This window comes from Podarcis bocagei (genome assembly GCF_964188305.1).
Source record: "Podarcis bocagei genome assembly, chromosome: 2".
NCBI classification, from domain to species: Eukaryota; Metazoa; Chordata; class Lepidosauria; order Squamata; family Lacertidae; genus Podarcis; species Podarcis bocagei.
This window is the reverse complement of record NC_138126.1, coordinates 23,665,082-23,678,132: the sequence shown is the minus strand read 5'-3', so window position 1 is coordinate 23,678,132 and position 13,051 is coordinate 23,665,082. Positions and strand designations below refer to the sequence as shown.

The 13,051-nt window shown below is 46.5% G+C and overlaps 2 protein-coding genes and 1 long non-coding RNA gene across 4 annotated transcripts in view; 1 reads left to right on the top strand and 2 right to left on the bottom strand.

Moving 5' to 3' along the window:
• LOC308581329 overlaps positions 1-13,051 on the bottom strand; it is a 112,451-nt gene that overhangs the window by 69,667 nt on the left and 29,733 nt on the right. The window lies entirely within an intron of this gene.
• LOC308579692 (uncharacterized protein) lies at positions 48-7,930 on the bottom strand (the record flags this gene model as incomplete). The annotated part of the gene is made up of 3 exons (XM_081180628.1): positions 48-1,685; positions 4,007-4,265; positions 7,904-7,930. 3 exons carry the CDS (start codon positions 7,928-7,930, stop codon positions 508-510), a joined length of 1,464 nt encoding a protein of 487 aa, XP_081036754.1. The 3' UTR covers positions 48-507.
• LOC308581076 (uncharacterized protein) lies at positions 9,288-12,956 on the top strand. Of its 2 annotated transcripts, none has more exons than XM_081183535.1 (2): positions 9,288-9,389; positions 10,800-12,956. In XM_081183535.1, the coding sequence occupies exon 2, from the start codon at positions 11,139-11,141 to the stop codon at positions 11,970-11,972; it is 834 nt and encodes a 277-aa protein (XP_081039661.1). In that variant the 5' UTR covers positions 9,288-9,389; positions 10,800-11,138; the 3' UTR covers positions 11,973-12,956. The 2 variants fall into 2 exon arrangements, with proteins under 2 accessions (XP_081039661.1, XP_081039660.1); XM_081183534.1 differs by having other exon boundaries at positions 9,318-9,467.

Here is a 13,051-nt window from a genome sequence, read left to right as displayed (position 1 = left end):
ATATTTTGAAGAAGCCGGACGTCAGAAACACAGGCGTCGCCAAGGAAGCAGGTACAAATCTACTTTATTCGCATTAACTCCTTTTGAGAAAAAGCGTGCGAGTTTCTCTGGTGAAGACAGAATACAGAAGATTCCACATCTTATCCCACCCGTTAGAGAAACAGAATTGTCAGGATTTACCAGAACCAGATCTTTCCAAGACTAGATTTGGTCTGCGTTCCTTGCTACCCTATGCTCCATGTTGCCTATTCCACGTTGCAAAAGAGTTTCCTGATGTTTTTCTCAGGCACCCCCCACCGTGCATCAATTTCCGTTTCCAACAGCCTTTCTCAACCTGTGGGTCCCCAGATGTTGTTGAACTACAACTCCCATTGTCCCTAGCTAGCAAGGCCAGAGCTCAGGGATGATGGGAGTTGTAGTCCAACAACATCTGGGGACCCACAGGTTGAGAACCGCTGGTTTGCAAGCTTTGCTAGCGCCTAACTGGGACTCCATCAGCTAGGGTTGCTACTCAGAATCTTTAAGAGAGGTCTCCCTTTCGTGGATTTTCCGGTGCTTCCGAAGGTTTGAACTGACGCTGAAACCCCTCCCGCACTCGGCGCATTCGTAAGGCTTCTCTCCCGTGTGCACTCTCTGGTGCGTGATAAGGTGCGAATTGTTGCGAAAGGTTTTCCCGCACTCGAGACAGGCGTACGGCTTTTCTCCCGTGTGAAGCCGCTGGTGGCCCACAAGCACCGAGCTGTAAGAGAAGCCTTTCCCGCACTCGGGACACTTGTACGGTTTTTCCCCTGTGTGAATCCTCAGGTGAGTGACGAGGTGCGAGTTCGTGTTGAATTTCTTGCCGCAGTCGTTGCACTTGTAGGGTTTTTCTCCCGTGTGGATTCTCTGGTGGATGATAAGGTCTGCGCTCCGGCAGAAGTTTTTGCCGCACTCCAGGCAAAGGTAGGGTTTCTCGGTCATGTGGATTCTCTGATGACTTAGAAGACCCGATTTAACGCTGAAGCTTTCCGGGCAGTCGGGACATTGATAAGGCTTCTCCCCCGTGTGGATTCTCTGGTGCATCACCAGGGTCGAGCGTCTGCCAAAGCTTTTGCAGCAGTCCTGGCATTTATAGGGTTTCTCGCCGGTGTGGATTCTCTGATGAGTAACGAGAGTGGAGCTCCTGCTGAAGCTATTTCCACAGTCGAAGCATTTATAGGGCCTCTCCCCTGTGTGCGCCCTCTGGTGCATAATAAGATTCGAGCTGCGGCTGAAGGTCTTCCCGCAGTCGCAGCACTGGAACGGCGGTTCCTTAGAGTGAGTTCTCTGGTGTCTGTTGAAGTTCAGGATCTGGTTGAAGCTTCTTCCGCAGTGAGGACAGAAAAAGGGCTTCTCTCGCACGTGGCTTTTCTGGTGCGCGATGAGGTGGGTACTCTGAACAAAGCCTTTCCCACACTTGGAACAGATAAACGGACGGTCTCCCGTATGGAGTTTCCGGTGCCGAACAAGGTCCGAACGGCGGCAAAAGTTCTTCCCACAATCGGGACACATATGTTTCTTCTTGAGAACTTGTTCTTCCGGCATCCCAGTTCCATGCCTTTCCAGAAAGGCCTTCAAGTGAGGTGGGCTCCTAGTGCTGCCCTCTTCCAAGAGACTTTCCTGGTCGGTTTTCTCTTCTTTGTGTTGGGTCAACATTTTATCAATAGCTGAAAAGAAACAGAGAGAGAGAAAAAACAGAGATGAGGCGTTATTCCGTGCTGAGGACTCCAAAAATTGTTTCGTATTGCAGGGAGTCAAGACTAGAGATTCATACAATCCCCTTATTGATGTCCACAAGCCCTTCTTCCCATTTTCTCAACCTTTGGTGCATTGTTTATCGACTAAAAATTTTTTAAGCTGCTCTTTGGGTCTGACTTTAAGGTGGAAGAAAGCAGAAGAGACTGAATGTATACACTGAAGTATATACACAAAGTATCAAATGTGGTGACAGTAATAATAATACAACAAAGCAACAACACCATAAACTGGCTTATCAGTATAAAACCAAATTTACTAGAATAATAGCTAGAATAGAAATAGACTTGTAACCATTCAAACAACAAACATACTAAGGTGCCATGTGCAAAACAAAGCCTGGAGATACTGTAAACATGGAGTGGATAAATGCACAACTCTATCTTAACAAGTTACATGTGCAGTAAATGTTATCCAGACTGGATAAATGAACCGTTCAACAAGTAGCGTAAGTCCACCACAGAACGGCAATCCCATGCCGCCACAACGGCAAGGGGAGCACACTGGAGAATATGAAAAAGTTTTTCAAAGCCAGTTTGTGGTGGTGTTGTTTTGTCGTACACATTGAAGCCATCTGGGCATATAAGCAGCATACTTAGGACCACAGTACCTCAAGGACCGCCTCTTCCCATATGAACCTACCCGGACCCTGAGACCATCTTCTGAGGCCCTCTTTCGTGTGCCTCCTCCTTGAGAGATTCGGAGGGTGGCAACACGAGAACAGGGCCTTCTCTGCGGTGGCCCCCCGCCTGTGAAATGCTCTCCCCAGGGAAGTTTACCTGGTGCCTTCATCATGCACCTTTAGGCACCAGGCAAACACGTTCCTTTTTAGCCAGGCCTTTCGCTGACCTGATGGACATCCTATACCCTTTTAAAATGTGGCTCTTTTTTTGAAGGGGTGTTATACAGTATTGGGTTATCATTCTTATTTTGATTTTGTATACTGTGGTCTTTTCTGTGAACCTCCCTGAGACCTCTGGGTATAGGGTGGTATATAAATTCAATCAATCAATCAATCAATCAATCAATCAATCAATATAAAGTGATAAAATGGTTTACGTGATAAAATGATTCCTTTTCCAGTACTGTTCTGAGAGTTTGCCTCTTGTTTTGTTTTCTGTGGTTATACTACCCCCTTCCTTTTTCTCTCTCTTCGGGATCCCAGTAGGACTCACTTACCGCTGCTGGAGTGAACACCATGGCTGGTACCCACCCAATTGATAATGCCAGTCCTGTCCCCAACATACCACAAATAAAGAGACATATTGACAACCTGGAATGTGTGCAGAGAAGGCTGGCCAAGATCTCGGGTTCTTAGCAACCACAAGCTTAACATAAGTCAACAGTGAGATGCAGCAGCAAAAAATAAAAAAAAAGCTGATGCTATTCTAGGCTGTGACAACAGAAGTCTAGTGTCCAGATCAAGGGAAGCCATAGTACTGCTTTATTCTGCCCTGGTCAGACCACACCTGGAACTGGGGGAGAACGCTATGGCCAACTTTTCCCGCACTTCCTAAAAGCCGGTGGCAGTCATACGATACAGTGCTACCTCGGGTTAAGAACTTAATTCGTTCTGGAGGTCTGTTTTTTAACCTGAAGCTGTATTTAACCTGAAGCACCACTTTAGCTAATGGGGCCTCCCGCTGCCGCAGCACGATTTCTGCTCTCATCCTGAAGCAAAGATCTTAACCCGAGGTACTATTTCTGGGTTAGTGGAGTCTGTAACCTGAAGCATCTGTAACATGGAGCGTATGTAACCAGAGGTACCAGTGTATATCTCAGCCCGTCCTACCTCCCAGGGCTGTTCTGAAAAGCAAAACGTGGCAATTTCAATATACGCCACCCGGATTTCCTCGAAGCGCGAGGCTGGTTGAGGCTGCTTGTCCTGATCGTGAGAATCCCCCCTTATTTTGGCACGCGTGGAGAGATCGCGGGGATCTAAACCGCCTGCCTCGTTGGCGGATCTACCCCTCCAGCAGATCGTAGGCTGCGGACAGCAAAAAAAAAACACCTTTCCATTCATCCGTCGTTCTGCTTTTCTCCCAACCGAACCGCTTGGGCGCAGATTGGGGGGCTTCCTCGCCCCCAGCCCTGCGCGGCCCCTGGACGGGCCTTTCCCCGGGGCGATTCGCCCCCCAATCTCCCCACCCTCCGGCCTTGCAAAGAGACTCGACGGGCTGCATGGGAGGAGCTAATGGCCGCCGCGGCCCAAGGGCTGCTTGCTGCGTCTCACCTCGGTGGGGCTCGGGCTTTGCAACGCGGGATCCGGGCCCTTGCGGCAGCTCGGCGTCCCTTTCCGTGCAGGCGTCCCAAAGATCCCTCCCCAGCAGGGGGTCCAGCTCCCGTCGATATTCTGGGATCGTGGGCGGGAGAAGGGAAGGGCCCCGGTGGATACCGTATTTCTCTCGCCACCGCCGCTTCCTTCGCAAATAGGCGGAGGAAGAGCCCTCTGCTGGACGCTGCCTGCCTGCGCCGGGTGTCGCTCGTGGCGTCTAAAGTTAGGGAGGGCGGGGAGAGGGTGTCTATCCCGCAGGAGAGAGATAGAGGGGGAGAAGGTCGAGCTGTTGCGTTAAGAGTCGCGGGGTGCAGAGATTTCTCTTGCAGCATTGCGGCATAGGAAGAAGAAGGGGGGAGCCTTCGCGTGATCTCCGGCACAAAAGCATCCTATGGAGACCGCCTCGCAACCCAAGTACCAAGCTTGCTTGCTTGTTCCCTTCTTAAAAGTTATACATACGCCTTTATTGGTTTTTTGTAAAGACCCCTTAAAACGGTTTTACTAAAATTTGCAGCAGTACTTTTTAATTTTTTATATATAAATAAGGGCCAGGGCCTTCTCAGTGATGGCTCCGACCTGGTGGAATCCTCTGCCCCATGAGACCAGGGCCCTGCAGGATTTAACTTCCTTCCACAGGGCCTGTAAGACAAAGCTATTCTGCCTGGCTTTCAACTTGAACTTAGCCTGATCTTTTATTCCCCTTCCTTCCCTCCCCCTCCCCCTTTTATGAAGATTACCCGCTCTGGGATCCCACAGCTAATTCTCCCCTGGTCTCCTTGCTGGCCCAAATAGGACTAATTTAGCCCGCTAGCCCTGGTGATCATCTAATGTTTATTGGATGGATTTCCCTCCAAAATTGATTTTTTAATTCTGAATTTATTGTTATTCACGTTTTATATTGTATTTTATGCTGTTTTTTTGTTGCATCAATTAAGTGTTTTAAATTTGTTGTTAGCCACCCTGAGCCTGGTTTTTGAACCAGGAAGGGCAGGGTATAAAGAAATTTTTAAAAATATTATTATTATTATTATTATTATTATTATTATTATTATTATTATTAAATTTATACACCGCTTGATTGTACAAAAACTGGTTTACAGAAGAGATAAAGTCATCCATTAAAAAAAATAATGACAGTGATTGAAGGCCAATGCACACAGAAAGTCGTCAGCTGCCTCCACAGTAGTGCAAGTCACACATCTGCAAGAGTAGAATACAGTACGGTGATCTGAGGTTCTTTCGGGATTTAAGACGACATCTTTCAAGGTTCGTGACCTGTGCATGCACACGCTCATGAAAGTGTAGATGTAGATACAGTGGTACTTCGGGTTAAGTACTTAATTCGTTCCGGAGGTCCGTACTTAACCTGCAACTGTTCTTAACCTGAAGCACCACTTTAGCTAATGGGGCCTCCTGCCACCACCGCGCCCGATTTCTGTTCTTATCCTGAAGCAAAGTTCTTAACCTGAAGCACTATTTCTGGCTTAGTGGAGTGTGTAACCTGAAGCGTGTGTAACCTGAAGCGTATGTAACCCGAGGTACCACTGTACTTCGTTCTCAAGAAGCAGACACAGAGGGTTAAACCACTAAAACGGAGGAATATAACCTCAGCTTTCTAAGTATTTGGGGGGAGGCTTGTCTAAAAAAGGGTGTTTTCAGCCAGGGGCGCTGACTTATAAAAAATATTGGGGGAGCCCATGAATAATAAATAATGAATAATAAATGAAAGCTCATGAATGATAAATAAGCTCATGAATATGCAAATAAAGTGGCGCCGCCTCCTCGTGAGCGAATAGGGGAGAGCGTGCTGCGCCTATTAATCAGCTCCGAAGGAAATTGGGTGGAGCTTTTGCTCGGGAGGGAGGGCAGGAGGCATGCAGCCCGACCCTGTGCATTTTGGGCTGGGGGAGGGGCGGCGATGGTGCTCTGCTGGAGGGGCGCCCGAGATTATTGGGAGGGCGGAGCCCCCCCAAACGAATTTTTGAGGGGGCTCGGGCCCCCTCAGGCCCCATGGAGTCGGCGCCTATGTTTTCAGCAGGTGCCGAAAAGAGCACAGCGAAGGTGCCTACTTGAGATCAAGAGGCAGGGAGTTCCAAAGACGGTCGAGGTCTTGCAAAGGCCGAATGGGCATGACGTGGCACTGGTACCATCTATGGAGGTTGGGGTAGGTATTCAGGTGTTTCAAGCTGTTCATCAGTGGAAATGGGGGGGGGGGTTGCCAAGCCTAGAAATTGTGTTTAGTTTTTTTAACAAAAATATGAGAGAAAACTGTGCAGTGGCTGAAAAAGAGCCAGTTATTGATGTCACTCTGTTTTGAAGGCGCATGAGGTCATCATTTTGCTCAGGTAGGTCTGCTTCCGATCATCACCTAGATGAGAGACTTTTTTGGGGAAGAAAAACGAGTTATCAGTGTAAGAAAATAGTTTCCACAAGCTTATCGCGAGGATACGCACAGACAATCTGTTCCTTCCTTCCTTGGCGGTCCCTTCCAATGCTACGATCCTATGACTGACCGAACCCAAAGGGTGCTCATCAATGGTTCCTCTTCATCCTGGAGAAGAGTGACTAGTGGGGTGCCACAGGGTTCTGTCTTGGGCCCGGTCTTATTCAACATCTTTATCAACGACTTGGATGATGGACTCAAGGGCATCCTGATCAAATTTGCAGATGACACCAAACTGGGAGGGGTGGCTAACACCCCAGAGGACAGGATCACACTTCAAAACGACCTTGACAGATTAGAGAACTGGGCCAAAACAAACAAGATGAACTTTAACAGGGAGAAATGTAAAGTATTGCACTTGGGCAAAAAAAACTGAGAGGCACAAATACAAGATGGGTGACACCTGGCTTGAGAGCAGTTCATGTGAAAAGGATCTAGGAGTCTTGGTTGACCACAAACTTGACATGAGCCAACAGTGTGACGCGGCAGCTAAAAAAGCCAATGCAATTCTGGGCCTCATCAATAGGAGTATAGCAGCTAGATCAAGGGAAGTAATAGTGCCACTGTATTCTGCTCTGGTCAGACCTCACCTGGAGTACTGTGTCCAGTTCTGGGCACCACAATTCAAGAAGGACACTGACAAACTGGAACGTATCCAGAGGAGGGCAACCAAAATGGTCAAAGGCCTGGAAACGATGCCTTATGAGGAACGGCTAAGGGAGCTGGGCATGTTTAGCCTGGAGAAGAGGAGGTTAAGGGGTGATATGATAGCCATGTTCAAATATATAAAAGGATGTCACATAGAGGAGGGAGAAAGGTTGTTTTCTGCTGCTCCAGAGAAGCGGACACAGAGCAATGGATCCAAACTACAAGAAAGAAGATTCCACCTAAACATTAGGAAGAACTTCCTGACTGTAAGAGCTGTTCGACAGTGGAATTTGCTGCCAAGGAGTGTGGTGGAGTCTCCTACTTTGGAGGTCTTTAAGCAGAGGCTTGACAACCATATGTCAGGAGTGCTCTGATGGTGTTTCCTGCTTGCCAGGGAGTTGGACTCGATGGCCCTTGTAGTCTATGCCAACTCTATGATTCTACGACTCTTACGGAATAGCATAGTTAATTATTATTTTTACAGGCAGATCATATGCTTGTTCAGTCCCATGCAAGTGTGGATTCAGCAGCTTTATGCTCTGTGAGGGATAAACTACAGCTCCCAGGATTCTTGGGGAGGAGATATGTGCTTTAAATGTGTATTAAGTGCAATAATATAATATAATAACAATTTATTATTTATACCCAGCCCATCAGGTCACTGGGCGGCTCCCAAGAGAATAATAATAATAAGCGATAAAACATCAAACATTAAAAGCTTCCCTAAAATGTACGTATTGGTTTTTATACTAGGGGTGGAAAACCTGCTGGATGCTGTCTCCCATCACCATGTTCGTTGGGAGTTGTAGTCATAAAAATGGCCGACCAATTCCTGCATTGCAGGGAGTTGGACTCGATAATAATAATAATACAGTCATAAAGGTAAAGGGACCCCTGGCTTTAACAGTGGTGCTTGATACTTAATTTTTTTAATGGCTGGCAGGTAAATGTAAAGGTAAAGGGACCCCTGACCATTAGGTCCAGTCGTGGCCGACTCTGGGGTTGTGGTGCTCATCTCACTTTATTGGCCGAGGGAGCCGGCGTACAGCTTCCGGGTCATGTGGCCAGCATGACTAAGCCGCTTCTGGCAAACCACAGCAGTGCACAGAAACACTGTTAACCTTCCCGCCGTAGTGGTACCTATTTATCTACTTGCACTTTGACGTGCTTTCGAACTGCTAGGTTGGCAGGAGCAGGGACTGAGCAATGGGAGCTCACCCCGCCATGAGGATTTGAACTGCCGACATTCTGATTGGCAAGCCCTAGGCTCTGTGGTGGGACCCTGATGTTGGGAAAGATGGAGGGCACAAGGAGAAGGGGACGACAGAGGATGAGATGGTTGGACAGTGTTCTCGAAGCTACCAGCATGAGTTTGACCAAACTATGGGAGGCAGTGGAAGACAGGAGTGCCTGGCGTGTTCTGGTCCATGGGGTCACAAAGAGTCGGACACGACTAAACAACAACACCCGGCTCTGTGGTTTAACCCGCAGTGCCACCGTGTACCTATAATACAGTCATACCTTGGGATAAATATGCTTCAGGATAAGTATTTTCAGGTTGTGCTCTGCGACGACCCGGAAGTAACGGAGTGCGTTTACCTCTGGGTTTCGCCGCTCGCGCATGCGCAAATGGTCAAAATGACGTCACGTGCATGCGCGGAAGCGACAAAACGCGACCCGCAGATGCGGGTTGCGTTCGCTTCTGGGTGCGAATGGGGCTCCAGAACGGATCCCGTTTGCATCCCGAAGTACCACTGTAATAATAATAATACTTTTTATTTATACCCTGCCCTCGCAGGGCAACTAACACCAATAAAATCACAGTAAAAACATAATGGGGAGGGACCCAATTTAAAATACAGGTTAAAATGCAATTTAAAATGCAGCCTCATTTTAAAAGTAGCCGATAAATCAAGACCATAAGGGGAGGGAAACATAAGGGTCAGACTGAGTCCAAACCAAAGGCCAGGCGGAACAACAATAATAAATTTTGACTCTTGGGGGTTCCTTTCAACTCTACCATTTCCCTGATCGCGCCCACCCACCGCTTCCAATACACATGGCCGGCCTTAGCCAGCAGAGGGCTCTCTATATGAGATCGGATTGACTTGCTGGGAAATAAGAAGAGGAAGAGAGCAAAGCAAAGATCTTTTGAGCTTCCGGATCAAGGAATTTGCTCATCTTCTCCCTTGCAAGTTTCCGGTTTCCCAAGCACTGGAGAGGCAGAGGTCCCTTGTGAGACTAGCCAAGGTGAGGCTTCTTTCCCAGGAGATTAAAAGCGTTGCTGCTTCCGCTGTTTGTCTTTGGGATCGGAGTGGGAATAAGAAGGTAAGGGACTAATGGCCATCTCCGACGGCTGTCACGTCCTACCTGCAGTTCTCAGCCTGCAGAGAATATATATATATATTAAGGGAACTGCATTTTCCCAAAGGACAGCAGGTGCTTTAGAGAAGCAAGGAAGTAAAACCAGGAAGTAAAGAACTGGGCGCTTGCAAAGATTTGGAGCAGAGTCTTTTCCACGAAGCTGTGGCAAGGTTAGGCAGCCTGTAGCCTTTCCGATATATATTAAAATTATTTATGTTTAAAATGCATGCCCTGCTTTTTGTGGAGCAACTTATAAACTTCAAGTAGTAAAAGCAGCAATTAAAAGATAGTTAAAAAGAATATTGCATGTAGTGCAAAAGGCAGAAAAATCCTTAAATCGGCCACCATAAGACCTTCAGCAATATCCAAGTGGTCCGTAGGGGAGAAAGTCTGGGAAACACTATAATAGATAATAATGGATTCAAGGGAAAAAATAAATAAAGGATAAGTATTGGTTGCCAAGATCCAAGTTTGGGGTAAGTACTCTTTGGTGAGAGAACCCCAGTAGAGATTTAAAATCACAAAAATTGCAGCAAAGTGTGGAAATACCGGTATATGCTGTTAGACCTTTCAAAGTCCCCCTCTTCCCCTAACATAGAAAAAGACCGCACATTTGGTAAGTTAGAAATGGTTTACTTACAAACTCTCCCAAGGCCAGATTCATGTGCTTTTCCATACAGCATTCCAAAAAAAGTTGCACAGGCAGTAAAACTTCCTTGGATTTGAAAGTTAGTGGTGAAAGTTCCTACATTATTGGTATAGGAACTCAAGGTTGGCCAGTGAGAGCCATGCACTCTGAGCTGGAGCAACCAGCACAGGATGCGCTTCCCAGGTAGAGTGAAGTACAATAGGGCATGATTACCTTCCTCCCAAAGTGAGGGGGAGCGACCTAGGCTGAGCCTGGCAGGACAGCTTACTCTATGGTCTTAACCCCTTCATGTGTTAAGTAGACTTAAACATGTTGGTTATATGAGACTGGTTGCCCCACAATAAGACCATCCATGAGCATGGTACTTTACAAATTCTAGAGGACAATTTGAAATTCTGCACAAGGAAGAAGGGAAGGGAAATAAAAGCAGGGGGTAAACTGGAAGAATATACATTTTCATTAGCATGTATCCATAGGCTTAAGCTGCAATCCTATATAGACTTATCTAGGAGCCAGACCCATTGCACTCAGTGGGGCTTATTTCTGAGTAAACATGTATTAGCTACAGCCCCAAACCCAGTGGCCTCCAAATATTTTGGACAATTATTAATAATAATAATAATATTGAACTCTCTGTGTCTTGGCAGAATGAAGAGGAGAACGTGATGGACCTCTTACTTATCTCCTTTTGGCATCTGGTACGTCATCCATTTCCTGTGCAGAAGAATAAAAGTGAAGGGCTTGAATGAGGGCAACTCCAGCTAAGTAAACAGACAGATCTGACTAGGGAATATTACTGGCCAGAACACAATTTAATCATCCGTCATACAGCAAAGTCAGCTTCAAAATATTTTGACTTTGAATACATCGTTCAGCCTGAAGCTTCAATTTTTTCCCTTGTCGAGAAACGTGCAAAGCAGGGACTCTTAATCAGTTTTGGGGGCTCAGGAGACACAACTGGAGAATAAACTCGCCTGCAGCATCACATGGGAGAGAAATTATTTCAATGCCCCAATTTTGGGGAAAGCTTCCTGGGCTGCTCAGATCAAGCCGAACTGTACAGATGCCTGGAGTGTGGGAAATGTTTTACTCACAGCAAGAACCTCAGCACTCATCAGAGAATCCACACTGGAGAAAAGCCGTACAAGTGCCCCGAATGTGGGAAAAGGTACGGGGCCAGCTCCACTCTGAGCCGACACAGAAAAATCCACATGGAAGAAAAGCCTTACAAATGCCCCGTGTGCGAGAAGAGTTTCAGTTACAAAGCAGACCTCATTAAACACCACCGGGTTCACACCGGGGAGAAACCTTACGTCTGCGGCGAGTGCGGGAAAAGCTTCAGTCAGAGCTCAAACTTCGTGACGCATCAGAGAAGCCACACGGGAGAGAAACCTTATGAATGCCCCGACTGTGGGAAAAGTTTCACTGTGAGTTCGAGCCTTATTGAACATCAGAGAGTCCACACGTCCGAGAAGCCCTTTTTGTGCGGGGAATGCGGGAAAAGCTTCAACCGGAGCTCCCATCTCAACGTGCACCAGAGAATTCACACAGGAGAGAGGCCCTTCCAGTGCCCCGATTGTGGGAAAGGCTTTACTATCCTTTCCACCCTTAGTAAACACCAGAGAATCCACACGGGAGAAAAACCGTATAAATGTCCCGACTGTGAGCGGAGCTTTAGGGTGAGCTCAATTCTTACGCAGCATATTAGAACCCACACGGGAGAGAAACCGTATGTTTGTCCCGACTGTGGGAGAAGCTTCAGCCAAAAATCGCCCCTCATCGCTCATCAGAAACTTCACGCTCGTAAGAAAATGCCGTAGGCGACTGCTCTGCGACAAAAGGGGCCGTCTGCACTGTATGTTTAAAGCGGTATCATACCACTTTGAAGACAGCCATGGCTTCCCGCAAAGAATCCTGAGAAACTGTAGTTTGTTAAGGGTGCTGTGAGTTGCTAAGGGATGTCCATTCCCCTCATAAGCCTACAATTCCCATAATTCCCTGGGAAGAGGGATTGACTGTTAAACCCTTCTGAGAATTGTAGAAGATGGGACCACATTGCTCTGACTGGCAAATCATTGAGTCGTAATTATCATAGCTTGGCATAAGAAAATGTGCCGTGATAGGTGATAACTTTCACTCCTGGAAGGGTTTTCTTTCTTTCCTTTCTTTCTTTCTTTCTTTCTTTCTTTCTTTCTTTCTTTTTAAAATATCCTTCCACATTTACTTTTTTTAAAAATACAACCTTCCCTTTCCTCTCGATTGAGGAATTGATCATTAAACCACTGTGACAACTGCAGTTCTGTGAGGGAAATAAGGGTGCTCATTGTTGTTAGGAAACCCTCAACAGACTACAGCTCCCAGAATTCTTTGGGGGAAGACATGACAGTGTAAAATGGTATCATAGTACTTAAAACGCATGGTGTGAATAGAATGCCAACTCCTTTTTTAAAAAAACCTTTTTAAAAAATGAGCTTTATTTATTTATTAAATTTTGTGTGATGCCCTTCCTTAAGGATCCCAACATGGCAAACGTCGGATGTTAAAAAAGTACAATTTAAAATAAAAATATTTTTAAAACTGCCTAGAAACATTTAGGGCATCCAACACCATAGTTCTTCAAACAGAATTTTTTTAAGGATGAAAATACAATAATAAAATATTTTATTTACATTTTCTCAAAATTACTCCCCCCCCCCCCAAAAAAAACCAGAGTCCTTTTTACTGGGGATAAACCAGAATGAAAGTTCCAGGTGCCAGGAAAGGTTATTCATGTACGCAACAATTGCGGCCCGTGTTTTGTTAGCCCCCAAATGGAAAGTGAGCGAGGGCAACTTAAGTTGACAGATTTAACATATGGAATAAGAGAGCAAGAAGAACATACGTTTAAAGAAGATTGGAA

What these genes read in the sequence shown, in the direction of transcription:
- LOC308581076 (XM_081183535.1), top strand. Translation starts at nt 11,139, where the DNA reads ATGGGAGAGAAATTATTTCAATGCCCCAATTTTGGGGAAAGCTTCCTG.